The following is a 25,445-nucleotide window of genomic DNA, read 5'->3' on the forward strand; positions in this document are numbered from 1 at the left end:
ATATCATACATTTATCACATATCATAATAATTATCTAAACACAACTATTCACCATCATGTCTGGAATGCAATTTACAGATAAAGTCGAAAAGGCTCTCGGAATAGCCGAAAGTTTAGCGCGCGAGTTTGGACACAGCCAGATTATGCCAGCTCATATTGCGTGCGCGCTGTTTGACGAAACCGACGGTCAATCACTGTTCAAATCCATCATTGAAAAAGCCGGATGCGAACCAGCGACGGTGGAGCGTGGTTACAAGAAGCAAATGGTCCATTTACCAGCTCAAGATCCACCGCCTACTCAAGTTTCCATCAGTCCTCAAGCGGCCAAGTTGTTGCGCAATGCCGAAACCCATATGAAGAACCAAAAAGATTCCTTTATTTCCATCGACCACGTCATCTTGGCTCTTACAGACGATACGAATTCCTACCAACCCATGAAAGACGCCGGGATTACCAAGAAGGCGCTCGAAAGTGCGGTTTCCCAAGTGCGAGGTAATCGACGCGTGGACAGCAAGAATGCCGAAGAAGTTTACGAGGCGCTTTCCAAGTATGCCATTGATCTGACCCAAATGGCCGAAACCGGTAAACTCGATCCCGTCATTGGTCGCGATGACGAAATTCGACGTGTCATTCGGGTGTTGGCTCGACGTACAAAGAACAACCCCGTCCTCATTGGTGAACCCGGTGTGGGCAAGACTGCCATTGTGGAAGGGTTGGCTCGCCGTATCGTGGAACGCGATGTCCCCCAAACGCTTCAGTGTAAACTGTTCTCACTGGATATGGGCGCATTGATCGCCGGTGCCAAATATCGCGGTGAATTCGAAGAACGATTGAAGGCCGTGCTCAAGGAAGTCAAAGAGTCCCAAGACGGTATTATTCTGTTTATCGACGAAATCCATACGGTGCTCGGGGCCGGTAAAGGTGAAGGTTCCATGGATGCCGCCAACTTGCTGAAACCCATGTTGGCTCGTGGCGAACTTCGATGCATTGGCGCCACCACCTTGACGGAATACCGCCAGATTGAAAAAGACCCGGCCTTTGAACGACGTTTCCAAAAGGTTGATGTCGGCGAACCTTCGGTGCCAGCAACCATTTCTATTTTGCGTGGTTTAAAGGAACGCTACGAAACGTATCACGGCGTCAAAATTACCGACGCTGCCTTGGTTTCGGCAGCCCAGTTATCTGATCGTTACATCACCACTCGTTTCTTACCCGATAAAGCAATCGACTTGATTGATGAAGCCGCCGCCAACACGCGAGTTCAGCTCGATTCGAAACCTGAAGAAATTGATATCCTGGAACGCAAGAACTTTCAGCTGGAGATTGAAGCCATGGCCTTGAGCAAGGAAAAGAGCAACAAGGAGTCGCAGGAACGTCTAAACCAGGTGCGCGAGGAAATGGCCCGACTGCAGGAAGAGTTGAAACCGTTGAAATTGAAATACGACATGGACAAAGGTCGTTTGGACGAACTCCGTGAACTGAAGCAGAAGCTGGATGAACTAAAACGCAAAGCCATCGAAGCCAAGAACCGATACGATCTCGCCACTGCTGCGGATATCGAATACTATGCGATCCCCGATGTCGAACAACGTATTGCGCAAGTGACGGCCGAAAAGCAACGCAAGATGTCGGAAGCCGCCGCTTCCGCCGATCCCAACCAGTCGCAGTTGCTGAGTGAAGTGGTGCGTCCCGAGCAAATCATGGAAGTCGTTTCCCGCTGGACCGGGATCCCCGTGCAGAACCTGGCCAAGAGTGAACGTGAGAAGCTGCTTCACATGGAACAAGAAATCTCTAAGAAGGTGGTCGGTCAAAACTCGGCCATTCGTGCGGTTTGCGATGCCATTCGCTTGTCCAAGGCCGGTCTGCAGAACCCGAACAAACCATTGGCCAGTTTCATGTTCCTCGGTCCCACCGGTGTCGGCAAGACCCTCCTTTGCAAAACGTTGGCGGAATTCCTTTTCAACGACGAACGTGCTCTTATCCGTATCGACATGAGCGAACTGATGGAACAGCACAGTGTGGCGAAACTTATTGGTGCTCCTCCTGGTTACGTGGGCCACGAAGAAGGCGGTTTATTCGAAGCCATCCGTCGCAAGCCCTACGCCGTTGTCTTGTTGGACGAACTGGAAAAAGCGCACAAGGATGTGGCCAACGTTCTGTTGCAAGTGCTCGATGAAGGTTTTATCCACGATTCCAAGGGCCGCAAGATCGATTTCCGCAATACCATCATTGTCATGACCTCGAATTTGGGCGCTCATCTTTTGGCCGAACAGACTACCCAAGAAATGGATATGGTGATGTTGAAGGAACAAATCCTGCAAATTGTACGTCAACACTTTAGTCCGGAATTTACCAACCGTATCGATGAATTGGTCATCTTCAACCGTCTGACGCAAAACAACATTACCGATATTGTCGATGTCCGATTGCATGAAGTTCAACAACGACTCCACGACCGCAAGATCAAACTTCAAGTCTCCGAGGCGGCGAAACAGTGGTTGGGCCAGCAAGGTTATGAACCCATCTTTGGTGCACGACCATTGAACCGTCTGATCCAGCAACGTTTATTGAACCCATTGGCCCGAATGATTATCGATGGCGGCGTCCGTAACGGCGAAGTGGCTCACGTGGATATTGGCAAGCATGGTACCGCCGAAGTGCTCCGCAATCACGAAACCGAAAGTGATTATGAAGTAGAGGAAATGGACGAAGATGACATGCAGGTGGAAGAAATGGATTAAACTGAAAAAAAAAAACGATCTCCTTGTAAATGTATAGTTTTCATCCACTCTTTGTATAATATTTAAAAATTGCATGTAAAAATTTTCTTTGGCAAAAATAAAACAAAAACCATGTATCTACCATATATCTAGTCTCTCATTGTAGAATTCTGTCAAGATTTACTCAATCCAAACAGCCTTGATACAGCAAAGTGCCAATCATGCAAACTGGTGCTCACGAGTCATCTTTGAACTACTTTTGTTTAGTATCATTGGTTAAATAATCCATTTACACCAGTTGCAGGGACAATTGTGTTTCTGGGATCCCACATGAATTTTAAGAAAAAGACATCAACCGTTGAAGAGTTGCTCGTTACAAAGCTTATGGAAGACAACTGCTCCAAACCGCCCATAAAGGAAAAGACATAAACAGACCCCACAAAGTGCCCCAAAAAGTCGATTCTTATCGCTAATCATAGATGTTGGTAGTTTCCAACAAACGCATTACCGTGCCCACCTTTGTATGGAGAGAAAGAGGAAAATGTGTGCAAGTGTGTGTGCAAAAAGGTATCCGATTACAGTCACCACTCGATTTAAGAATCACCCCGGGAGCCACGAAAACTAATTCTTAAATCGAGAATATTTTCTTACTCGAGCATTCCTAAATTGAGTGGCGACTGGACGCCGCTCGGTTTTGGAATCATCCCGGGGAAGCACAAAAAGTGATGGCAAAATCGAGTTTGATGTAGCATACAACGTATAATAAAAATGCCAATGGAAGATTCCAGAAAGTGAGTGCAAAATCGAACGGTGCCTTTATGCTTTGCCAATATTCAATCGAACCAAATGCACAAACGACAGCATCTTTTATCGAACACAAAACAGCCCACCTTGTCACTGTGCAAAGAAGCGGAGAAGGAGAACTCAATTTTTCAAGAGGAGATAACAGTGGTCCTGCAGGTCAATTAATTTATGCGAAATACAGCCTCTTGCGAATGTAAGAAATCAAACTACAGGTGCTGTTACTGCGCTGATGCGTGTTTCTATTGTACATATCCATAAGAGCACCTTTTGACGTACTCAAGTACATTCTGTTAATTTGCTCACATGTCTTTGTCATTGCGGTCTCTGTGTTCCATTGCCATTGCAACACGGCACCATGGGAATAGCAGCCTGGTTTCGTGGAGTGATACCTGAGCATTTATTATCATAGCAATATTGAATCTACGGTTTCAGACGAAACAAAATTGATACAAAGGAGTAGACCAAGGTAGGGAAACTTTCTAGCATACAACAAGATAAAAGAGAGTGCGTAAAGTTTGAGGCATGTTGCACCAGCGTTCAATCATAGGCTATAGTTCAGGTTATAGTGTGACTGTAGTGTACAATTGGTGCTGATGGCAGCATGAATGACATGGGGCAGTCCCTCTTTGCATGGCTTACGCGAAAGAAGAGTGAGGCGCTGAATTTCGCGAGTTTTGTTGCGGGAATCGAGCCAATGAGGTGCATTCACGGTCATAAAGCAAGGTCACAATCGAAGGTCCTCGAACGATTTTTGAAAAAGATATAAAAAGGGGGCGTTTCTTCTCATCTCTTTTTTTCTTTTGTGCGCCAGTTCGGAATCAGGGGCTGCTAGGCTGGTGGTTACTGGTAATGATGAACGCTCCGGTTTTTGGTAAAGCATCCGGGGTATGGCGAAAAATCCGAAAACCATCTTCTAATGATAGGATTGGCCATCCTCTGAAGAAGATTGTTTTCGTTCCCGTCGGCTCTTCCCTTTGGGCGCCTGACTAGTCATCAGCGCGGTCATTGTGGAAGGTATGTCGGTGGGTTTGCTTTTTAATCGCAACAAAGGTAAATGAAAAATAAAGAAGGCTTTTGCCTTTATTATTCTTTTCCCAACCCTTTGTGGGTTGAATAATAAAAATAAAAAGTGGGCTTAACGTCCTGTGGACGATCACACGCCACTTCATATAAGAAAAAATGAAAAATGGTTTGCTTAGGAAATGTATGTACAACAGGGTAGACCTTTGTTTTTTATTTGTACATGATTCCTCAATTGAATAAAGACATCCAATTAACTCCTCTTGCCCAAAACCCGTCCTCCTTATTCATATGGTTTGTCTGGCGCAGCTTATTCGTTAACCTGGTATCCCACATCCACTTGGCTCAGTTAACGTCTAGTGGGTTATTGCTTGTTGTTTCACTGAGGGAGGCTGCTCTTGGCGTCAAAAGCAACAGAATCGTGGACCGGCAAATGCGGCGAGTAATGAGAAAGTATTGGCGGCATTAGATCAACGGAACAAGTATAGGTGTTTTATTCTCCTTAAGGCGTGATTTTGCTAAACCATAAAAAAAAGAGGAAGTAGAGGGGAGGGAGTTATTGCTGAGGAAGGGACACGGTCCACCAAGCTTTCCAACACTGCGGTGGTGGTGTTTTTAAGGATGGTGAGGCCAAATGAGCGATGTTCAGGCTGCACCTTTTGTGGATGATGGGACTCTCGCGATGAGCATTTGGTACATTTGAAATGAACCAACACAGCAACTTGATTGTAAAACCATTTATTTTTAAAGCGAAGATTGGATATCGGAAACCAAGAAACCATTTCTCTTAAGCTTGTCATGCAACAAGCGGCAGATTAGCTATGTGAGGGGATTAACTTTCTCCAGCCTCGTATCATTTTACGCATGACCGCCTTTTTGAATGATTAGCTTACTCCTGCTCAAGAGTGATAACTGCGAAAATCAGCCTACAATTATCAAAAGCCCAAAAGGTGAATCTTCAATCGGATATATTCTAAAAAACTGAGCATTCCAAAACCGAGTGGTGACTGACTATACGATGCCAATGTTTTTTTGGGCATAACGAAATCAGTCCAAGAAATGCGACAATTGTTTCCATTTTCTGGCATGAGTTCGTCTGCCACCCACAAAAAAACACGAGTTGCTAAATTAGGAAATTGTGACTCGAATTTTTGTGAAAAAGCCTTTCGCCCCTTCGAAATATCAAAAAAAAGAGTTTTTTTTTTCCTCTCTTTTCCCCGACAGGTTCCAGCGATTCGATTTTTAGATCATGGGCAAAGGCAGAGATAAAAAGTCGTCAAAGGGTAGGTCGAAATAGATCGGTGGATGAGAAGAGTACGATGGACTTACAAGTGAACGTTTAGGACGTTTGGACAAGTACTATCACTTGGCCAAGGAGCAGGGTTATCGTGCCCGTTCCGCTTTCAAGTTGATCCAACTGAACAAAAAGTACAATTTCCTCGAGAAATCTCGAGTACTTATCGATCTTTGTGCTGCCCCCGGTGGTTGGTAAGTGTCAAAGAAACATGCGACTGGCATCGAGAAAGCAAAGTCAAATTAACTTTGTTTTTGTTGTCTTTGATTAGGTTACAAGTCGCTACAAAATATATGCCGCAATCCAGCTTGGTCATTGGTACGATTTGTTGAAACGTTGAACGACAATCGGTCGAACGAGCGAGATAATTTAATCCAATGATTGCGTTTGTGTAGGTGTCGATCTTGCTGCCATCAAACCTATTCCCAATGTCATTACATTCCAAGATGATATTACCACCGATCGTTGTCGACAGAACTTGCGTCAAGAAATGAAAACTTGGAAAGCCGATGTGTATGTATCAGAAAATGAAGAAATTGGGCAGGCGTAATAACCGGGATGATTTATTCTAGTGTGCTTCACGATGGTGCTCCCAATGTTGGTACAGCATGGGCTCAGGATGCTTACTCTCAGTCCGAACTTGTATTGGTATCGTTGAAGCTTGCCACCGAATTCTTGCAAAAAGGCGGTAAGTGAACGCACAAGGGAAACGAAAATGTAGTTGGGTTGCGTGGAGCTGACGGTACTCTTTTTTTTGTTTTTTCTCAGGTACCTTTGTTACCAAGGTCTTTAGATCCAAGGATTACAACAAATTGCTGTGGGTATTCCAGCAGCTTTTCCGCAAAGTCGAAGCCACCAAACCTCCTTCCTCGCGTAACGTGTCTGCCGAAATTTTCGTTGTGTGTCGCGATTTCATTGCTCCCAAAAAGATCGATCCTCGATTATTGGATGCGAAAACCGTATTTTCGGAAGTCGATGCAGATGCCTCGGCCAAATTGTTGGATATCTTCAAACCCGAAAAGAAGAAGCGTCAGAGAGAAGGTTACGAAGATGGCAATTATACCTTGCACAAAAAGAACGATGTTATGGAATTCATCAAAGCCCAAGATCCCATTGCCTTGCTTGGATCCTACAATCAACTCGTCTTTGATTCTGATGAAGCAAAAGAGTATGTTTTAACTCTTTTTTTTTTTCTCGTGCAAATCATGACTAACCAATTTCTGATGATAATAGGTTATTACGAAAGGACTACACCAACGAAGATATCAAAGTCAATTGCGAGGATTTGAAGGTGCTGGGCAAGAGCGATTTCAAAGCCTTGCTGAAATGGCGAACTCGGGTCCGCGAAGAGTACAAAATGGACAAAGAGGAAAAGAAGGAGACAGTGGTGGTGGAGGAAGAACCGCTGGACGAAGATGAAAAATTACAGGCGGAATTGGAGAATTTGACAAAAGAAGAAGCCGCCAAGCGAAAGCGTGAGAAGCGCAAAGCGAACGAGAAGAAGATGAAACTGATTCAACGCATGCAATTGAACATGACCGTTCCCAGTGACATTGGTCTCGATCAAGCCGGCGCCGACGGCGAGGCTTTGTTCAATATCAAAAAGATTAACCAAGACGCGGTAAGTTACATGGTCCTTCATAAAAAAGGGAAAAAAAGGAGCGGCGGGACGCTAATGTATTTGTTTTTCTTTGTCTACAGTCCCTGAAAGCATTGCAAGAGGGTGACATGTCCATGGCCGATGAACTGGCTGATGAGGAACATGATGATGATATCCATGTCTCAAAGAATTTGATGAAAGGCCGCATTGCTGAGATGGATGCCGAATTGCACGAAGGCATGGACCAAGACAGTGATTATGACCAAGAATTGGAAGATCAGTTGGATGCGGATTACGACCGTTATGTAGCGAGAAAGGCTGAAAAGAATGCCAAGTTCCGAGCCAAGCAAGCGCGTGATGAAGAAGATGAATGGAGTGGATTCGATGACAAAAAGAGCAAGAAAATGGATGGTGAAAGTGACTCTGACAGCGATTCGGACAGCGATTCGGATGAAGCTTCGGAGGATGAAGATATGGAAGAAGACTCTGATATTTCCGATGATGACGAGATGCCTGTGCGCTCCATTCTGGGTTCCAAGAAGAAATCGGGCAACTCTTTACTGACGGATCTTGGTCGCAAAGCCGAGTTATCGCAACGCACCAGCTCCGGTCTTACCAAAGCAGCTTCGATGTTCTTTGATCAGGATGTGTTCAAGGGAATTGACCTCGAAGAGGACGAAGAGGAAGACGAAGAGGAAGAAGAAGAAGCATCAGAAGACGAGGACGTGAAGACTGATTCTCGCAAGCGTAAGGCTGAAGATGATTTGGAAGAAGAAGAAGAAGAAGATAGCGACTTTGAAATTATACCTTCGGAAGATGTGATTCCTTCGGATGATGAAATGTGGGAAGGCGATGAAGACGAGAACTCAAAGGCGATGAAGAAGGCTCAGGAAACGGGTCTTATCACGCCCGAGATGGTGACGCTTGCACGACAGTTGGTGAACAAGGAAAAGACCAAGACGGATTTGATTGATGAAGGTTTCACGCGCGAAGCGTTCCGAGATAAGGACGGCTTGCCTGTATGGTTCCTTGATGACGAAAAGAAACACAACAAACCGAATCTTCCGGTGACCAAGGAAGCGGTTCAGGCGTTGAGAGAGAAATTAAAGGCATTGGATGCACGACCTATCAAGAAGATCGCGGAAGCCAAAGCAAGAAAGAAGTACAAGGTAAAAATAGGGGTCTTTTTTTTTGTGTGTTTGTGTGTGCGACGGTATGCATAATTTTTTGTGGTACTTACGTGATGACCATCTGGTGTCTGTGATAGGCTATGAAACGTATGCAGAAGGCGCAGAAGAAAGCCACTGATATTGCCGATAACCCGGATATGTCCGAAAAGGAAAAAGTCAATTCCATTAATAAGCTGCTGGCGAGATCCGCCAAGGCGAAACCCAAGAAGGAAGTTCAACTGGTGGTGGCCAAGGGCGCTAATCGTGGTGTCAAGGGCCGACCCAGCGGTGTCAAGGGTCGTTATAAGATGGTCGATCCTAGAATGAAGAAAGAAATGCGTGCCATGAAACGAAAAGCACAAAAGAAGAAAGGTCGCAAGTAAAAAAAGAAATCACTAAAAGAAACTCACTACCCCATCATTTAGCATTTTTCATTTCTGTACATGTTATTTTAGAGAAGAAAAAAAGAGAAACCCAACAATGAAAATTTTTTTATCATCGTCTATCCTAGAAGTTAAATCTACTATAATTTCTTTATCGCAAAGTAGATCAACTTTTAGTCATTTCCAGAACAAGCAAAACGGTATCCGTTTTTTATCGTTGCAACACAAACGTCCAAGATGAATAATTAAAATGCAACTTGAGTTTTTTTTTTTTTTTCCATGTGCGTTACTTGTTTGTGGGGGTGGCACTGACAGATAGATGCATGGAGATAGAACCATGTTTTTGTTCCACCTTCTAAAACTGGATTTGGGGGTGGAGGACAGGGACCGGATAGAAGCGAAAGAACAAAAAAACTCGCGATGTAATTACGGAACGCATGGAAGAAATAGAGTGTCTGTCACTGTCCCGTTTTTGCATATTATCGCTGGAAGAAAATAGGCTTCTCTCTCCTTCGTCCCGAACACGGTTTCACATATAATTTCCAAAATGTCTTACTGTGAGATCTCTACACTTCCATGAAGAGTCATGTATCCCCAACCATAGACGGTGATATAGAATAAACATTAGGTATTTTTTAGACAGTGAGAGTGGCAGCAGAGATACCCTGTCGTATGTGGCAAACTATTTCAAATTCATGCATCGTATGATGCTGGTGGAGGCAAATCCAGCGTTTTTTGAAGATACGTTGATAGCGATCTCCTGGGCCAATAAGAGGCTTTTTTGCTATCCATCTGCAAAAAAAAAGAAACTCTTTGTACAACTCCACAGAATTATGCGTTCTAAAATAGTTTTGCCACTAATGGCAGGACTTGACGAAATACTGACATTGTGAACGTCAATAAATACCTTTTTTCATCATCATATATTTCTAATGACAAGATGTCCAATGATTTAATAAATCGTTCTTGGCAGTATTTCTTACTACGGACCCTCAAAATAGGTCAGCACTTTAGGAAAGTAGAACGTATATGGTACAGTAGATTCGCGTTCGATGCAGCGGGCCATTGTTTCTAAATATCAGATGAATCAGAAATTTTTACTGTGGGAGACCAGTTTTACATATTGTACAAGCGATAATACTAGAAGTTGCTACAAAACCCTTTCATCTCATAGTCGACTTGCCGTATTAAAAAAAAAAGCCTACAGGGAAGAGTGTGTGAATTGTTCGCTGAGCTTTTTTTCATTAACAGATTCAAACTCTGAAAGACTAAAACAAAGTTTGTTCTTGAAGAAAAAACCCGGTTCTTGGTAAATGGTTCAGTGCATATGCTGTAGTAGGTGTTCGAATGTTCTCTTATACCATTGTCTTTCTCTAGAGAATAAAATAAAGAAGATGAGGTATTTGCTTCAAACCAGTCATCGTGGGTCCTAAACACACGTTCGTCCCATCGATGGTGTGCAGGATGCTTTCTAAATTCCGCCGTTTCCTTGCTTTCATACAGTTTATATTTGACATCAGCATTTTTCTCACACTTTAGTATCTCCATGACTAAGCCTAAAAAATTATCTTACGATTCGATATGTAAACCTTCATGGAAATCAGTAAACTCGCACGCAGTAATTAACATATCATATCTTTTCTTTTTTTTTTGGTAAATGTATGCGGACTCACTTTGCTTGTGGGGGGAACGAATCAAAAACAATGAAAAATTTTTGCTCTGTGTTGCCATATCATTGGGTATCGATTAGCAGGATCGGTAAGCATATCTTGCCGGAAAAAAAAAGGCAACACGTTTGTGCATCAAGCTACACAGTAATAGGTCCATGATTTTTTGCTTTGAGCGATCATTCCTGTTTGGTTCATTAGCCTTAGTTGCTTTTTTTGGAAGATAAATGAGGTGATTTTTTTTTTCAAGCCAGTGGCGGGGAAGTGGGGATTTTTTTTTTGTCAAATATACTCTTGATATGGAAAATAAACAACTGGTAAATGTTTGTACAGTACTTAAAGCCGCTTCCCGCAGGGAGGAAAGGAAATCGATGGAAATTGATAGGTTCAATGGCATCAAGTGGGAGATTTGGGAAGAATAGTGTTTTTCATTATCTTTTTGCTCTTAAAAGAAAAAACATACAAAACCATGGAGAAAAACATGTCAGGAATACCGCTTGAGGGGAGTACAATTCCCCATTTGGGACCAAAGTAGCTTTTTAAGACACAATTGTAGCTATCCGTCACCGGGGCGGAGAACCGCTTTGTAAAATTAAGTATCCGCGTTGCTGGTGTTACCATTTCAAAGAAAATAGCTTTTCAGGGGTTGAAAAATTCTGGGGGGAGAGGAAGAAAAAATGGAGACAAGATCGCCAGCGAAACCCCGTAACGTGTTTTTCCGATGCGGGGATGGATTTGGTCGTGAAACTTGACTATTTCCATTTTGAGAGTTTCTGACCTTTCATTTTCCGATCCCACCATGGCTGTTTAACTTTTTGCCACTCTTATCTGCGGGTTTTTTTATTTATTTTTATTTATTTTCCAGGGCTGGGCAAACCGGCTTGATCCGTGACGAATACGTGATCATGTGACAAAAATGGCTAGTAATCTTCATCCCCGGATTCTGCCCAATTATCTTCCAGCAGTAACGCTTCACTTTCCGCCTTGAGCTGTAACAGGCCGGTCAGCTCTTCCAAATAGAGTGGATTATCCAGGACACGTTTCATAAACTCTAATGGATTACTGGTGTAGGCATCGGTAACCTTAATTCAAATTTCTTTGTGAGTCAACTTATTGATTTACACAAGATATTTGATCGTTGCCATCCCCAATCTACCTTGTCCGAGCACGCCGTACAGCGTTCATAGGCTTGACCAACAATCAGGAGATTACTAAATTGACCTAGAAATCCGCGTATCTGATGAGGAACTAGACCAAGAATGGACCCTCCATCAGATTGACTGGCTGTATCAGCGGCTGCATTGATTCTAATTAAAAAAAATTCAGCGATACGAGCTACAGAGTTTATAAACAGGGGCGCGTTTCTTTTTACCCATCCGAATGTTGCAAAAGTGAGACCATCAGCTCTGTAGCTAGCGCTCCGGCAATGGCCGCCAAGCCTGGTCTTGTTACGGTGCATTGTTGATCGAGGGTACGATCAGTTAAAGACTATTACCAAAAGTGAGTTTCTCGGGTGGGCAGGGGGGCCAATCGGCTTCAACTAACATCGGTGGGTGCAACAATGTCGTTGCAGAAATAACATCCAAGGGAACTCTGGGAAGCCCGTGATCCATGGCGCATAACGAGGTAAGTATCGAAACCCAGAGCCGCGTTAATGACCATTTTGTTGAATTTGGCTGCGAGCATGGTCGGAAACCATCGGCTTTCACGGCTGTCGGTCAATAAAAACACGGTATCGTGGCTCTCGATCAAGCCGGTTAAGGTTTCAATATCTTGAATAAGTTGTTCATCGGATGATACTGTGTGACCTGGCATGGGGATGGACAGATTATAGCCCACGGTATTCTGTGAGAGATAATTGACAACATTTTCATATTAGTTGACGCGAAAATGGCCCAGAGTGGGATAACGACTAAAGTCACTAAATTTTACCAGGGAAGGTTGAACACGTTTTAAATTCTCTGCGGCGGCTTTGGCTTTGACCATGCCTCCGTTGAGACAATCTTCATAGGTATAGAGAGGTTGTCGAACCGGATTGGAGAAGGAGACCAGACCATTATCGACAAAGGTGATGTGACGTATACCCCAGCCCTATCATTGAATGCTTGTTTTTTTAGCATCATCTTTTTTTTTCCTTATCTGCCTTCCAATACTGGTCATGCCGACCATGGCCGGCGATGCAGGAACAAAAAGCATAGAAACTTACGAGCAAACATCGTGCTACGTAACATCCTAAAGTACCAGCGCCAAGAAGCAAACATTTGTTGTTTTTAATCTTGTCCAAATCCAAATCCGGCATCAGCCGCCATCGCATCAACTTGAGATTAAGATCCACTGCGGTATCTGCCAGGCTAGAGAGGATAAAGAGAACGCGTCATTGATTTTTTTCCTTTCTTGTGGGGGAGGGAGGGGGGAGAATTCATTTTTTGGTATTTGTTTGGTTGCCAAATGAAGGATTTAAACAATTACCGTATAGGATCCATCAATGGGCCTAGATCAGCCATGCGTGGCCCCAATTTTCCTTTGGGATTTCTCTCCCAGCCTACGGCTTTGACGCCATTGTCTAGTGCCGAAAAAAAAAAAGATATTATGAAAATCCCAAGGCCACCATGAGGTTGGATTTACGTCAAAATGACTAACCATGTTGAGTATAGTGTGACGCGATGGGCAATTCGGCCACAAGGATACGCGATAAATCAACCGTGTCCGGCTTGCCTGGCGTTTCACGGTAACACAAGACTTTGATCTCACCAAGGCCCCAGCGTGTATGCACTAATGCAAGCAAATTTCGTAATGGCCAGCCTGGCACGTCCACATTCGAAGGATCAGCAAACCCCACTATAATCTAAAAATAATGAAAAAAAATCAGCCATTAGATCATTTGCGATCGGTCTTGATTTTTCCCGGTGACTTTTTTCATTTTTTTTTTCTTCCGGGGGGGGGGAGTGCAAGTCCATGAGGTTTATGATTTCTTTTTTCACAAATGTTATCGATTTCATGATCATTGTTTGCAATGTCGTACTGACCTCGTCTTGTTTGTTGAAAAAATCATCCCATTCTTTCAGGGGTGCTAGGCAAACGTTGCTATTTCGTCGGCGAACCAAAAAATAGCGGCCGTCATGATTTTCTCGGAAAGAAGCGTATTTTCGACCGAGATTTAGTAGCTGAATGTGAAAAATCCACCACCAGAAATAAGCAAAAAAAAAGTTTCAATGTCATTTCCCAAATGTCTCATTTCGGCCATAGATCAGTACCTGATCTTGCGTAAATATGGTGTTAATGGGTTGCATAGGTTGTTTCATGATCCATGGTTCCGGTTGAGGCATCAACGCTGGAAATGCAAACCAATAGTAGAATTTGTACTTTTTCAGATCGGCAAACGTTATCAAGGCAAACTGACCAAGCGCCTCTTCCACATGATCACTGTGCCTAATCGCATCCCAAATCTATAGTGAACCAAAGTTCCGCTTGGTTCGTCAGCCATTCACATTCCTTGATTACCTAGGCTTTGTTACAGCTCAGAAGGAACTGGCTTACCTTATTGGCTTTGTCCTGAAAAAATGTATTTTTGTCCATGGTTTGAAACTCTTCAAAAGTATTGGCATTGTAGAGTGTGCCAGTGACCGAGAGTGATCCTAGCGGTCTTTGTAAAAAAGAATTATACACTGTTACTATTGATTATAGGATAGAGACCCAAGCGGCGCTTTTTTTGAGGCCTTTTTATTTTTTTTACTTGTTTCGGGTTTCCACCTCCAGACCATGAGCTGGCACACACAGACGAGTCGGCATAGGAATGAGCTGACCTTTGGTATCACCGATAGTTTGTCCCGTCTGATAATAACTATGCACAGTCTGGACGGCATTGGAAAGTTTGAGCACTTCAAGTTTTCTTTGAGCCAGCGCTTGCCAGAAGGCAGCATCCACCGCGGATGAGAATGGCGAGAATTGCAAAACAGGATGCGTCATGAATACGTGGAATGAGGAAACTGCTCAGTGTGGTCACGGAAAGGGGACAATGCCTGTGTGTGAATGTGTGATGCCGGAAGTGTGACTGTGTCTGGATCTCACATGTGCATGTGTGCATGAGCAAAGGACATCGAAAAAAAAAAAGCCCAATACGGGAGGATTGGAGAGTTCCGGATAGTTCTGATAACCGGAATTTGAAATTCTGTTGGCGGGTAGAAATTATGAGTCTTTTTTTGTTTAAAATGTTCCCTTTCGAAATAAAGGAAATAATGCTTTCACATGTGTTGCTGGGTTTTTAATTTTGTGTGTAATTAGGGACTACAAAGCACGGACATTTGGAGGTGGATTTCAGAATTTTCACATGGTAAAAGGAACGATGATAGTTGAAAGTGAGTAAAGAGAAAAAAGAAAAAAGAAAACAAAAAAAAAACTAGACATCCTGATCGATTGATTAGAATGGTTCGATGAAATGTGGGCGGGAAAGCGTAATTTTTTCCATGATGGTATGATGTTTGGATATTGCGTGATATAATGGAAATGCGGGACAAGAATTATAGACAACAAAAGCATTGAAAGTAACTCGACAAGGGCCCAATAAAGAGCTCAAAAAAAATATGAAATGACAAATAAGTGGGATTACCTAAAGTAGGATTTGATCGAGACGAGAGAAAGTTTTCCCCGCACATGGACATCACAAAACGAAGATAGTGTTTACAAAGAAATGGGGGGAGCTGGGGATAGTGGGTTTTGGGGGGTTTGAGGGGAAGGAAGGAAAAGGGGAAAAAAGAAAAACACTCGGTTGATATGCACCGATAAGGGGGGTCCAGCTGAAGTTGGATTGTCAAGGCGATAGCACAAATCTCCGCTTGCATCATTTTTTTTTCTCTTTTGTGGGGAGCCACCAGGCGTGTGAACATTAAGCAAGGCCTGAACTTTACACGACTTCCTTTTGTGGTTATCAAGCCATCATCTTTCGGGGGTGGAGGAGGAGAAGGAAAACTTTTTTTTTATTTTTTTATTTTATTGATTTATTTTGGCCATTGTAAGCGCGATCCATGCTCGGTGGCCGATTTTGACACTCCAATCTCAACCGACAGGTCCCCCCAATTTTTTTTTTATTCTTCCTATCTCAACACATCACATCCGACAACCCCACTTTCCATAAACGAAGAAAAAAAAAAAAGTCAACTTCGCATTATATAAAGCCCTGACTTTGACGAAATTTTGGAAACGTTTTATCTACTTCAGATATTCTGACTTTTACCTCTTGCTTTTTGCTCTGTTTCTAAACACCCATCTATTCCCCCCTTTTTATCTCTAAAACGTGTGATGGCTTCTTTTCAAGCTGCTTCCAACTTACTTAACCTATCATCATCATCGCCTTCGGGCCTGACCGTGCCGTCACCGCAACCACATCAACAACAAAAGCGGGCTATTGCAGCTGTCGATAAGGCCAACGTTCCTCGACCTTACAAATGTCCCATGTGTCCCAAATCATTTTATCGCTTGGAACATCAAACTCGTCACATTCGTACTCACACGGGTGAAAAGCCGCATCAATGTACCCACCCGGGATGCGAGAAACGGTTCTCCCGGTCTGATGAACTGACACGTCATGTTCGTATTCATACTTCACCCAGCCGAAAGCGAGAACGCAAGCAACAACTCAAAGTGTGCAAACGCACGCCCGTGACAAGATCCGTTCCACCTTCGCCGACCTTGTCCGCATGTAGCTTTGAACACCATTTATCAGACACCGAATCCGAATTCCTGTTCACTCCCGAAACTTCCCCCACGCTTTCTCCCCGCATCGTTACCGCCATGGGGTCGCCCAAAATGATGATGGTAAACAAACTTCCTCCTCTTGAATGCAAACAATTCGATCCCGTGTTTGCCCGGCCTTCTGGTGCGGTTCCAAGTCTGCTCGATCTTTTAGACCGTCCACCACAAGCACGTGTGCTGCCTCCCATCGCGCTACAACCTCTTCATGATAATACCAAACAACAACAGTCTATGGCGTTACCTTCCATTCATTCAATTCTTCCCTTCTAAAAATCCTTTCTCTCCCCTCCTCCCTTTCCTCCCAAACCATTTTACAAAACCATGTATTCACTCACTTGTTCCTTATTAATTCTTTACATTTTTTTTTCTTTTGCATCCTTGTATAGTAGAATCAACCAACAAATAGCCATCCCTCTCACTCTTTCATCTTTATTTTTTAAATATATGCCTTTTTGTACATATTATCCAAATTATATGAAAAAAGAAACGTCTCTTTCCAAATATGATAAAATCGTCGTTATCTATTGAAAATAAGTTGTGAAGCGTTTGTGCGTGTGAAAAGCTGGCAGTGGAATGACAAGTGGGATTCTTAAGGGTTACCGTATTTGGGCATGACCTCCCCCTCCAAAATCCTTTGCACTGTGGAGAAATTTTTTTCTTTATTTTCTCTGGATTTTCCCGAGCGTGGATAGTCTGTCCAGGTTGTTGGTGCTGGGTTGGCCGCTGTTTTTTTTTCATTCCAAAGCGGCCTTTAATCTCCGGAACCAAATCAGTCGTTATGCTTATTTGACCGTGTCCAGGTTTTCCCGTGGTTATTGAACTACGACGTTGTTTTTTTACTTCCCCGCTTGTCTTCCCCTACCCCCCCCAAATTTATTGCTTTGATAAGCACAAAAACCAAGTACGAATCACCGCTCCGCAATCCTTCTTGATTCGCTATATTTCATTATCGTCATTCAGGGTGGGCTCAATAGGTTTCAGATAGTCACGCACGTGGAAATGATTTGGCCGAACTTGTCCGATTACCTTTTTTTATTCTGATGACATGATTAGGCAGAGAGGTAAAAAAAAAAAAAAGGACGAGTTGAGAACCGAAATTTTTTTTTCCTTCTCCACAATCTGAGCTTGGTCGATTGACCCGCCATCTTCCGTTTTTTCCCCCCTTTTCTTTTATTTTCTGTGCATATGAACTCAGCGTGTCATCATCATCACCCACCGCAGCTGATACAGTGATAACAAACAAAGAAACTCAGTGATAGTTCTACTATGGCCTTGCCTGCTGAAAATAATTTTTTTACCGCGCTGTTCCCCATTTTCCCCGATTTCTCTCATCGATCATTGTTTATTATGGCGGCGGATTTTCCGGGCTTTTTTTTTTTTTTTTTTTTTTTTTTTTTCTACTGATTACCGATTACGATCCATATCATTGACCTGACCTGACCTGACCTGACGTTCCTTTTTTATTTTTATGAAACAATGGAGTTATTACTATCACTATGGTAAATTTACCTATCTTACTGATCTTTTGATTCCCGCGATATGATCTTTTCTGTAAAACTCAATGAATATGAATGACGTGATTTCCAATGCTTAGGAAAACAACTACATCAATTGAAATTAAATCATACGTTAGGCGTTTTTTCTTGGAGACTAGGATGTTCAAATAATAAAGTCAGAAAAACAAAAAAGACGCTTTGCTTTAAAAGGGGACTTGGCGCTTTTGTATCGGGATGTTCGCGACCAAATGAGTAATTGATTTTCCGCCTTGTCATCCGCCTTATGAAGCGTGAGAATAACTCCGAAAGTTCCTTTCGGGTCTGTTCTCGTTCTTTGCCATGGCGAGTTCAATTGTTTCTGATAAGATGTGGCTATCGATGGATTACTATCAACACTACGACGATGAGAAATGAATCCGTAAAAAGTTCACATGGGTTACAAACGATCCAAAAAAAAAACATCATGTGCCTGAACAAGTACAATGTTGAAAACAACAAAAAAATTTGGACTTGATTGACAGGGGCGGCCAATCGTACCTAAAAGGAAAGTACTATTTGGATTTCTCCACCTCCATGGGAATATTCCCCACCCAACAGTGAGAACCGCATTCTCTCGGAATAAACAACGACTCCTTGCCCAATATGGACCTTCAACAGAAAATCGACTTTTGGGGTCGCCGGTCGCCAATGATCACAGGCTTTTTTGATTTTTTTCCCCTACATTACCAAATCATCTGAAAGTGACACTAGCCATATCCTGTGAAAAAGGCTGACAATAAGAAAGAATTTTGAGAGCAACATCAAGTTACAATACTTTTTCATTTCAATGTTGGTGACACACTAGCTGTGGATCAACAAAAATGTGATCATCCAATTTGGAGTTCTACTCGACTTGAGGATCCGGGGATATGCTATTACAAGAGTGCATCAACGTTCAAACAGGTTCAAATCAATCGCGTACTTTTGGAAGCTATGAAAAAATGAAACCAATCTCACATGTAATATGAATTCCCAATGTTTTATTAAATTATTCATGTAAGTTTTTAACTCATTTGTCTTACTCTATTAACACCGAACTGGGAGCCACCAAGGTTTCTTTCATCATGCACATGTATGATACTAGAACGCACCTATCCCTAATATTTTGCAAAGCAAGATGCGCAAAAAAAGACAGTCAAGTTTGGAAAAAGCGAAAAAAAAAAGAAAAAATAACCGCCCTTGGCTGCAAGTTGGTCTCCTTCACTAAACCCAGTATTGTAAATCCATTATAAAACCCCACAACAATGAAGAAGAAAGCAGCTTTTCAGGAGATTACCATGCGCATATGATTTTTACCTTGTAGTCTTTGCCGCCTCATTTGACGTCTTTAAATAAAAAATGAATCATTGCTTAGACGCCATAATGAAACAGCATGGGTGATCTCCATTCTATAGAATAGATAGAAAAATGGAGCAATAGGGTGGGGGGGCTCAAACCAGAAAAAGAAATGTTTATTTCTCAATGAAAAATTATGCATGAAACGGGTGCGCGGCTGTACATCGCGCATCGTTATCGAATAATGATGATATGACTGACATTGACTCTAGTGGTTATAGAGAGGGACCGATAGACCCGAAAGGATCAACGTGATTTATTGGTGCAAAGAACCTATCATATTCCAGAGGTGCTTGAAATGCAGACAAATTCATTGGATGTAAATTTCAAATGCAGCTCCTCAGGACCAGTCAGCGTGACTTTTTCTGTCGCTGACGAATCGTTGTCCCCGACTTGAACGACTTACAGGTTCGGAGTGGCTTGAGACGACCAAATTCGCTTTCCCATTCTTTTTCTCTTGACCTGATATCCTTCCTTCTTTTTTCCCCCCAATTTCCGCAAGTGAGCATTCCTTCCATCCATGACCACTATTTATAACAATCTCCAAAAAGACACCTCATTAGGTACCTATGCTAGGGAATTTTATTAAAAAGTACCCCGTTACTAATGTGTCTGATGTGTAGGTCGAAAACGGCGTTTTTCAGAAGATGAAGAAATGGCCGATGCGCAACCAGCTGGAAGTGTTGCGAGATTATTTGTTGAAAAACATCAGCATCGTCTTCGAATCAACGATATCAAACGACACAAGTCGGAAGCAAAGAAACGATCCACCACCGCAGCCATGTTAGGTAACGTAACAAACACAAAAAACATACACACTATTGTATCCGCCCATAAACTCATATATTTGTTGACTTTCTCTTTTTTTACAGCTACTCTCGACAAAACCAAGCTTGTGAATATCATACATTCCGTACTAAATGCCCATCCCGAAGTGCGTGACGATATCATGACTTATATTCCCGCTCCTACCATTCCTTCGGCCATGACCGTCATCAACGACATGGAAGAACGTCTTGCAGACAGTTTTCCCTACAACCGCCATGGTCCTGGACGAGATGACTACACGTTTTCCCGAGTCCGAGAACCATTAATGGAACTCATTGTAAGGAGAACGAAAAAAAAAAAAAAAACGGGTTTCGATGTTACGTCAACCCGCTGGCTATACTAAAATTCCTAATGTATTATTTTTTTTATTTATCTTTTGGATCATAGGATACCGTCACACAATATGCAAACCATTTTACTTCAGCCGCCGTATTCCCGACCACCTGCTTTTCATTCCTTGATTTAGCCGCCTCGGTGGCGCATCGATTGCCTACATGGGATAACCAAGGTAAGTGAAACTTCCTCACAGCATGATACATCATTTGACAACTGACATTGGTTGCTCTTCCCCCACCCTCTTTATCAGATAAAAACTTGGCACGACAAGAATTGTATACAAACTTGAATGCATTCTGGATCAAAGCCGTCAAGACGACATCGCTCAAGTTGCGAGAAGGTGAAACGTTCAGTTCGCAGACGATCAGTACATGGGCCAAGAATCTCGCACTGCATAATCATATCACCGATGGCGCGTTCACCGAAGCTGTTCACGAATTCACCAATAAATTATTAAACGCGCCCACCACCATCGATCGACCTTGCGATGTTTCGGTGTGTTATCATCCCGCATTGGAAACGGACATCACACGTTTCAATCCATCGTCACCGGTTGTGGGCTATGCCGATGTGCGAAGATAATTAGATTCTCAAATCAAAGATCCAACCAACCATCCTTTTTTTTCAATTATTCTTCCTTAATCTTCCTGTTTTATGACTTCTCTTGTCCCTTCTTTATCCAGTCTGATTCCCCCTCATTTGCCTCTTTTACTTCCCTTCCTTCTTATTTGGTCAGTTTCATCCATCAAGCATACAATTCCGAATAAAGTGTCTGTCATCCTCCTCCTTTTTTACAAGACTTTAAGAGTCATAATGACCGGGAAAACGGCTCGGATCAAAGGAGAAAGAGGTCAATGCCAAGACTCGATGTGGCTTAACCATGATGGCTAACAAAGTCCGGCTCTTTTTTTTTTTTTTTTTTTTTTTTTTTTTAATTTGGTAAAAAAGTAAGTGCAGCATGCAATTGCAAGCTTCTTTTACTTTTTCCTATTTTTCTTATTCTTCAAGGACAGTGATATGACAGAATCGACGCCTTCCATTTCATCGTCGCCTTCGGCTTCCCCTAGTTCATCCACCGTCCGACGGAAACCACGCCCGCCTTCCGTCGTCATTGAGACGTTGGGTGCCACTACGTCAGAAACCAAAGAAGGATTCCGCAAAATCAACGATTACCTGCTCAAGAAAGAAATCGGCCGTGGCGCTTTTGGCACGGTGCACCTTGGTATTGGCGTGAATAGCAACACTGAATATGTAAGTGCAAATGGGAAAATAAGAATTCGGCATGATGGAAGGAATGGCCAACCGACCGGATCCATTTAGGCCATCAAGGAATTCAGCAAATCGCGTCTACGTCGAAAAGAACAATCCAACATGCTTCGTCGTGGAGCCCGTCGTGGAGGTGTCAGAGGAGGATTCGGATTGGGTGTGGGTAGAGGAGGTCCGCTCAGGAATCCTAATCAGTCAGAAAACCCGTTGGACCTTGTGCGCGGAGAGGTCGCCATCTTGAAAAAGCTGAACCATCCGCACGTGGTCAAGTTGTATGAAGTATTGGATGATCCCAATGGTGATTCGATCTATATGGGTAAGAGGGGAACGCCGGCATTGTTTTGTTCAATTGGGCCCTCGGTGATTTTATGGGGTGGGATGAGTTCAAGATCCTCATCGTGGCAACCATAGTGTTTGAGATGGCCCACAAAGGCGTGCTAATGTCCATTGAGCTCGATCACAACGCCACGCCTTACAGTAACGACGACGCACGACGATTTTTCCGCGAAATGATCCTTGGCATCGAGTATTGTAAATATTACAGGAACAAAACAAGGGAGACACACGGAACCAAACGGCTCATATGCTATGCTCTTGATTAGTGCATAACAACGATATTGTTCACCGTGACATCAAACCCGACAACTTGCTGTTATCAGACGACGATGTGTTGAAGATTGTGGATTTTGGCGTGTCCGAGATGTTTGTCAAAGGCAACGATAAACTCAAGGGGTCCGCGGGAAGTCCTGCGTTCATGGCTCCGGAATTGTGCGTAGCGCATCACGGCGAGATTTCCGGCAAAGCAGCCGATATATGGTCCTTGGGCATCACGCTGTATTGTCTTGTCCACGGTCGATTGCCCTTTCGAAGCGGCAGCATTATTGAATTATATAATATGATCAAAAATGACCCGTGAGTGGCTGGAAACTCTTTGTACACAGAGATGATACCCATCAGATGCTTATTCATCTTTTAGAGTGACTTGCGATGAAAATCTTGATCCTCAACTGGTGGATCTCCTTCATCGATTATTAGAAAAAGATCCAGAACAACGTATCGTCATGTCCGAACTACGCGTAAGTTGATCGAGGAACCGGACCGCGGATTCCGTTGGCTTAAAATTTTATCAATAGACACATCCCTGGGTGACGAAGGATGGTCAAGAACCACTGATCAGTGAAGAAGAGAACTGCGAAATGGTGGTCACTGAAGTTACAGAAGAAGAAATTAACAATGCTATCAAGAACATTGGTAGTATCTTTACGATTGTAAGTAGTCTTAATATCCAGTCCATACTATTGTGGGTTCCTATAAGTAACCACGGCAAACGTGTCTCCTAGATGAAAGCGGTGACCAAGTTTAAACGTCATTCTCGATCCTTGTCACAGCAATCACTGAACAAAATCATGGATGAGGTGAAGAAGCAGGATGAGGAGAAAGCGGAAAACGCGGAAAGCGCGGAAAAAGTCAACCAACTGGAAGAAATCCAAGTTGCCACTCGTGCCATTCACCTAGAAGATCCTCAATAATGACTTTTCCTTTTTCTTTTTTTTTCACATACCAGAAAAGAACTCTTTAATTCTCCCTTGTTACCCTTTTCCTTCTTAATCCAACTCCTCTCATCAACAATCATAATCAAGATAAAAAGGTCAAATAAAGCCTTTTGAATTCATCAAAAGGTGTTTTTATTCACCTTTTTTAATCCATTCGACACGTGTGTTCCCCAACACTGATCATCATCGTGATAAAATAAGTCTTTTTCTTTGGATCCGTTGTCTTTTAAGTACGAGAACATGAAAAAAATCGGGGATCGTTTTTGCTTGACAAGCAAAATTTAAAACCCAGTCAGCTCACCGTGCTCTTCTGCCGTAAACAGTGAACCAGCCTTGACTTTGTCCGATCATCATGGTGCTCACTCAAGAAGATCGTCAGCTGATCCAGTACGGCACTCGCGTTGATACGCTACTTCGCAAACTGAACAAACCGCAGATATTGGCAGTTGCTAAACAGTGGTTCAACGATCCGGAATTACGACCTTCTTCCGGCACTTGGGACGATTATGCCGCATTAGAGACGGCCACCAAACCAAAGCTTGTGCAGCAAATATTCACCGATTATGTATGCTCACTAGTCAAGCGTAATGTAATTTTTCACACAGCTGATTTCTATTTTCTCTTGACATTAGCCGTCAGGACTATATGCCCTACAGATTGCGCAACTTGATCTAACGCGTAAGTTACTTTGCCAATCAAGGTCGAGCTTGGTTTTGATCATTCACTTAAAGCACACTTCTTTTTCTACAGATGTCATGCATCAACCCGTTTACAAATCATGGAAAGTATGGGAACTGAAACAAGGTACCGTGACCTCGTCAACTATGAGCATCTTTCTTTTACCGCGTGTTTACCTTTTTTTTGATTTTCAGGGAACAACCAACACCGTGCTGAACTGGGGATTGATGCCTCGGTGTTGCGGGATCGTTTACAACAGTATTTGAATCCTTTCTTCAGTTGTGTACGTATCGTGGAAAATGTACAGATTTGATATACAGTTCTAATGGACAAACAAAAAATGATAGCATGTGCTGGTTTGGAAACAGAATGACACAGACACCCACTGGGTCCGTGTATGTATGACCGACAGTATGGAAGCCCACACTGCTCCTCGTTCTTCGTGCCTCGCTTATCTGGTGCATCTGTGTAATACGCCCTACATTTTGTTTTCTAGCATCGCCTCAAGCGACCGAAAGGAGTATGTCATTCAGGTACCGTATCATGAGTGCGTGTGTGTGTGTGTGTGCGCAATGGGAGGAGCGAACGGCTTTAGATCACTCAACCATTGGTCACTTAGGGTGTTTTGCATACATTTGCCGCCGAATCAGCGCAGGAGCAAAATCTAAGCAGTAAACGGGTGGATACGTTATCCGAAATTGTTTTGAACCAGACTTCTCTGGGCGTTTTCAGTAAATTCAGGTTGGATCAAGTGGACAGCAACCCGCTGGATTACCGGGCCAAACCGTCCAAACCACTCAAAGGAGCCGAAGCCTACGTGAGCACTCGGGAAGAGAAGAAACGTATTGTTCCTACAGATAAAGACTTGGTGAAAAATCGGTATACCCAGGTCGCCGAAAGCTTTGGTTGGAATCCGATGCCGAATTTAGAATCACTGCAAATCGAGCTGACCGTACCTCTGGAAAACGAATCACTGACGGCCATGCTGTCACAGACGGAAGAAGGCCATACCAGCGTGGCCGAAGAAGAGGACGAAATGCAAATGACCATCAATATTAAGGGCACCAACGTTTTGGAAGGCATGCGGCGTTTGATTTTGGAAGGCGTGCTTCAACCCCCCATACCCGAATGGATGATGCAGTTGGCTTCAGCAGGTACAGATAACGTCGTGGTCACCAGAGATGGACGCTGGGCCCAGGCCGGCGCCGAACCACCATCACCCATGGACACAGAAAACATCCCTCCCATCTCTTAGAATCACCGCTTATTTTCCCCATGTATCTTTTTTCGTCCTCCCTTCTTCCAATTAGGATCCTCATTCATCGCCGCATCGCTCTTGCTACTAGCATATCCTTTACATACTCCATTTGTATTCATGATCCTACAAAAAGGTCATCCTAACATTGATGGCAACTCACATTTTTTTGCTCGTTTGTAAATTTATCTATTGTATTTTATTTTATTATATTTTTCAACAAGGGACCTCGCTTTTATGAGGGTATAGACAGT

At 43.2% G+C, this 25,445-nt stretch overlaps 9 protein-coding genes across 9 annotated transcripts; 6 read left to right on the plus strand and 3 right to left on the minus strand.

Annotated features, from left to right (window-relative positions):
• Positions 1 to 4: 4 nt before the first annotated feature.
• BYT42DRAFT_560617 (P-loop containing nucleoside triphosphate hydrolase protein) lies at positions 5 to 2,863 on the plus strand. Its single transcript, XM_051567253.1, has one exon. The coding sequence runs from the start codon at positions 57 to 59 to the stop codon at positions 2,739 to 2,741; it is 2,685 nt and encodes an 894-aa protein (XP_051426401.1). The 5' UTR covers positions 5 to 56; the 3' UTR covers positions 2,742 to 2,863.
• A 2,880-nt stretch (positions 2,864 to 5,743) lies between these two features.
• Positions 5,744 to 9,332, plus strand: BYT42DRAFT_560623 (Spb1 C-terminal domain-containing protein). The gene is made up of 9 exons (XM_051567254.1): positions 5,744 to 5,827; positions 5,888 to 6,032; positions 6,110 to 6,156; positions 6,234 to 6,351; positions 6,411 to 6,526; positions 6,607 to 7,006; positions 7,072 to 7,459; positions 7,540 to 8,607; positions 8,706 to 9,332. Exons 1-9 carry the CDS (start codon positions 5,794 to 5,796, stop codon positions 8,988 to 8,990), a joined length of 2,601 nt encoding a protein of 866 aa, XP_051426402.1. The 5' UTR covers positions 5,744 to 5,793; the 3' UTR covers positions 8,991 to 9,332.
• Positions 9,333 to 9,968: 636 nt separating this feature from the next.
• Positions 9,969 to 10,832, minus strand: BYT42DRAFT_240578 (uncharacterized protein). Its single transcript, XM_051562664.1, has 4 exons — positions 10,664 to 10,832; positions 10,430 to 10,579; positions 10,086 to 10,363; positions 9,969 to 10,008 (listed from the first exon to the last, which is right to left on the minus strand). Exons 2-3 carry the CDS (start codon positions 10,536 to 10,538, stop codon positions 10,131 to 10,133), a joined length of 342 nt encoding a protein of 113 aa, XP_051426403.1. The 5' UTR covers positions 10,539 to 10,579; positions 10,664 to 10,832; the 3' UTR covers positions 9,969 to 10,008; positions 10,086 to 10,130.
• On the minus strand, positions 10,664 to 11,463 carry BYT42DRAFT_560630 (uncharacterized protein). Its single transcript, XM_051567255.1, has 2 exons — positions 10,994 to 11,463; positions 10,664 to 10,842 (listed from the first exon to the last, which is right to left on the minus strand). Exon 1 carries the CDS (start codon positions 11,276 to 11,278, stop codon positions 11,054 to 11,056), a length of 225 nt encoding a protein of 74 aa, XP_051426404.1. The 5' UTR covers positions 11,279 to 11,463; the 3' UTR covers positions 10,664 to 10,842; positions 10,994 to 11,053.
• A 114-nt stretch (positions 11,464 to 11,577) lies between these two features.
• BYT42DRAFT_543867 (E1-like protein-activating enzyme Gsa7p/Apg7p) lies at positions 11,578 to 14,623 on the minus strand (the record flags this gene model as incomplete). Its single annotated transcript, XM_051565723.1, has 11 exons — positions 11,578 to 11,739; positions 11,814 to 11,964; positions 12,030 to 12,145; positions 12,203 to 12,502; positions 12,590 to 12,748; positions 12,864 to 13,008; positions 13,127 to 13,220; positions 13,298 to 13,502; positions 13,912 to 14,103; positions 14,195 to 14,300; positions 14,391 to 14,623. The coding sequence occupies 11 exons, from the start codon at positions 14,621 to 14,623 to the stop codon at positions 11,578 to 11,580; spliced, it is 1,863 nt and encodes a 620-aa protein (XP_051426405.1).
• A 1,206-nt stretch (positions 14,624 to 15,829) lies between these two features.
• BYT42DRAFT_240590 (uncharacterized protein) lies at positions 15,830 to 16,755 on the plus strand. The gene has a single exon (XM_051562665.1). The coding sequence runs from the start codon at positions 15,953 to 15,955 to the stop codon at positions 16,673 to 16,675; it is 723 nt and encodes a 240-aa protein (XP_051426406.1). The 5' UTR covers positions 15,830 to 15,952; the 3' UTR covers positions 16,676 to 16,755.
• Positions 16,756 to 19,644: 2,889 nt separating this feature from the next.
• On the plus strand, positions 19,645 to 21,319 carry BYT42DRAFT_560645 (Cut8 six-helix bundle-domain-containing protein). The gene is made up of 5 exons (XM_051567256.1): positions 19,645 to 19,838; positions 19,899 to 20,063; positions 20,148 to 20,380; positions 20,491 to 20,611; positions 20,690 to 21,319. Exons 1-5 carry the CDS (start codon positions 19,796 to 19,798, stop codon positions 21,019 to 21,021), a joined length of 894 nt encoding a protein of 297 aa, XP_051426407.1. The 5' UTR covers positions 19,645 to 19,795; the 3' UTR covers positions 21,022 to 21,319.
• Positions 21,320 to 21,398: 79 nt separating this feature from the next.
• Positions 21,399 to 23,450, plus strand: BYT42DRAFT_560648 (kinase-like domain-containing protein). Its single transcript, XM_051567257.1, has 7 exons — positions 21,399 to 21,690; positions 21,760 to 22,021; positions 22,117 to 22,236; positions 22,308 to 22,617; positions 22,682 to 22,781; positions 22,839 to 22,973; positions 23,046 to 23,450. The coding sequence occupies exons 1-7, from the start codon at positions 21,457 to 21,459 to the stop codon at positions 23,232 to 23,234; spliced, it is 1,350 nt and encodes a 449-aa protein (XP_051426408.1). The 5' UTR covers positions 21,399 to 21,456; the 3' UTR covers positions 23,235 to 23,450.
• Positions 23,451 to 23,566: 116 nt separating this feature from the next.
• BYT42DRAFT_560651 (centromere protein Chl4/mis15/CENP-N) lies at positions 23,567 to 25,444 on the plus strand. The gene is made up of 6 exons (XM_051567258.1): positions 23,567 to 23,823; positions 23,891 to 23,936; positions 23,990 to 24,062; positions 24,131 to 24,219; positions 24,284 to 24,469; positions 24,556 to 25,444. The coding sequence occupies exons 3-6, from the start codon at positions 24,014 to 24,016 to the stop codon at positions 25,189 to 25,191; spliced, it is 960 nt and encodes a 319-aa protein (XP_051426409.1). The 5' UTR covers positions 23,567 to 23,823; positions 23,891 to 23,936; positions 23,990 to 24,013; the 3' UTR covers positions 25,192 to 25,444.
• The last annotated feature ends 1 nt before the right edge of the window (position 25,445 follows it).

This window comes from Radiomyces spectabilis (assembly GCF_025331425.1).
Source record: "Radiomyces spectabilis strain NRRL 2753 chromosome Unknown BYT42scaffold_3, whole genome shotgun sequence".
Classification (NCBI taxonomy): domain Eukaryota; kingdom Fungi; phylum Mucoromycota; class Mucoromycetes; order Mucorales; family Radiomycetaceae; genus Radiomyces; species Radiomyces spectabilis.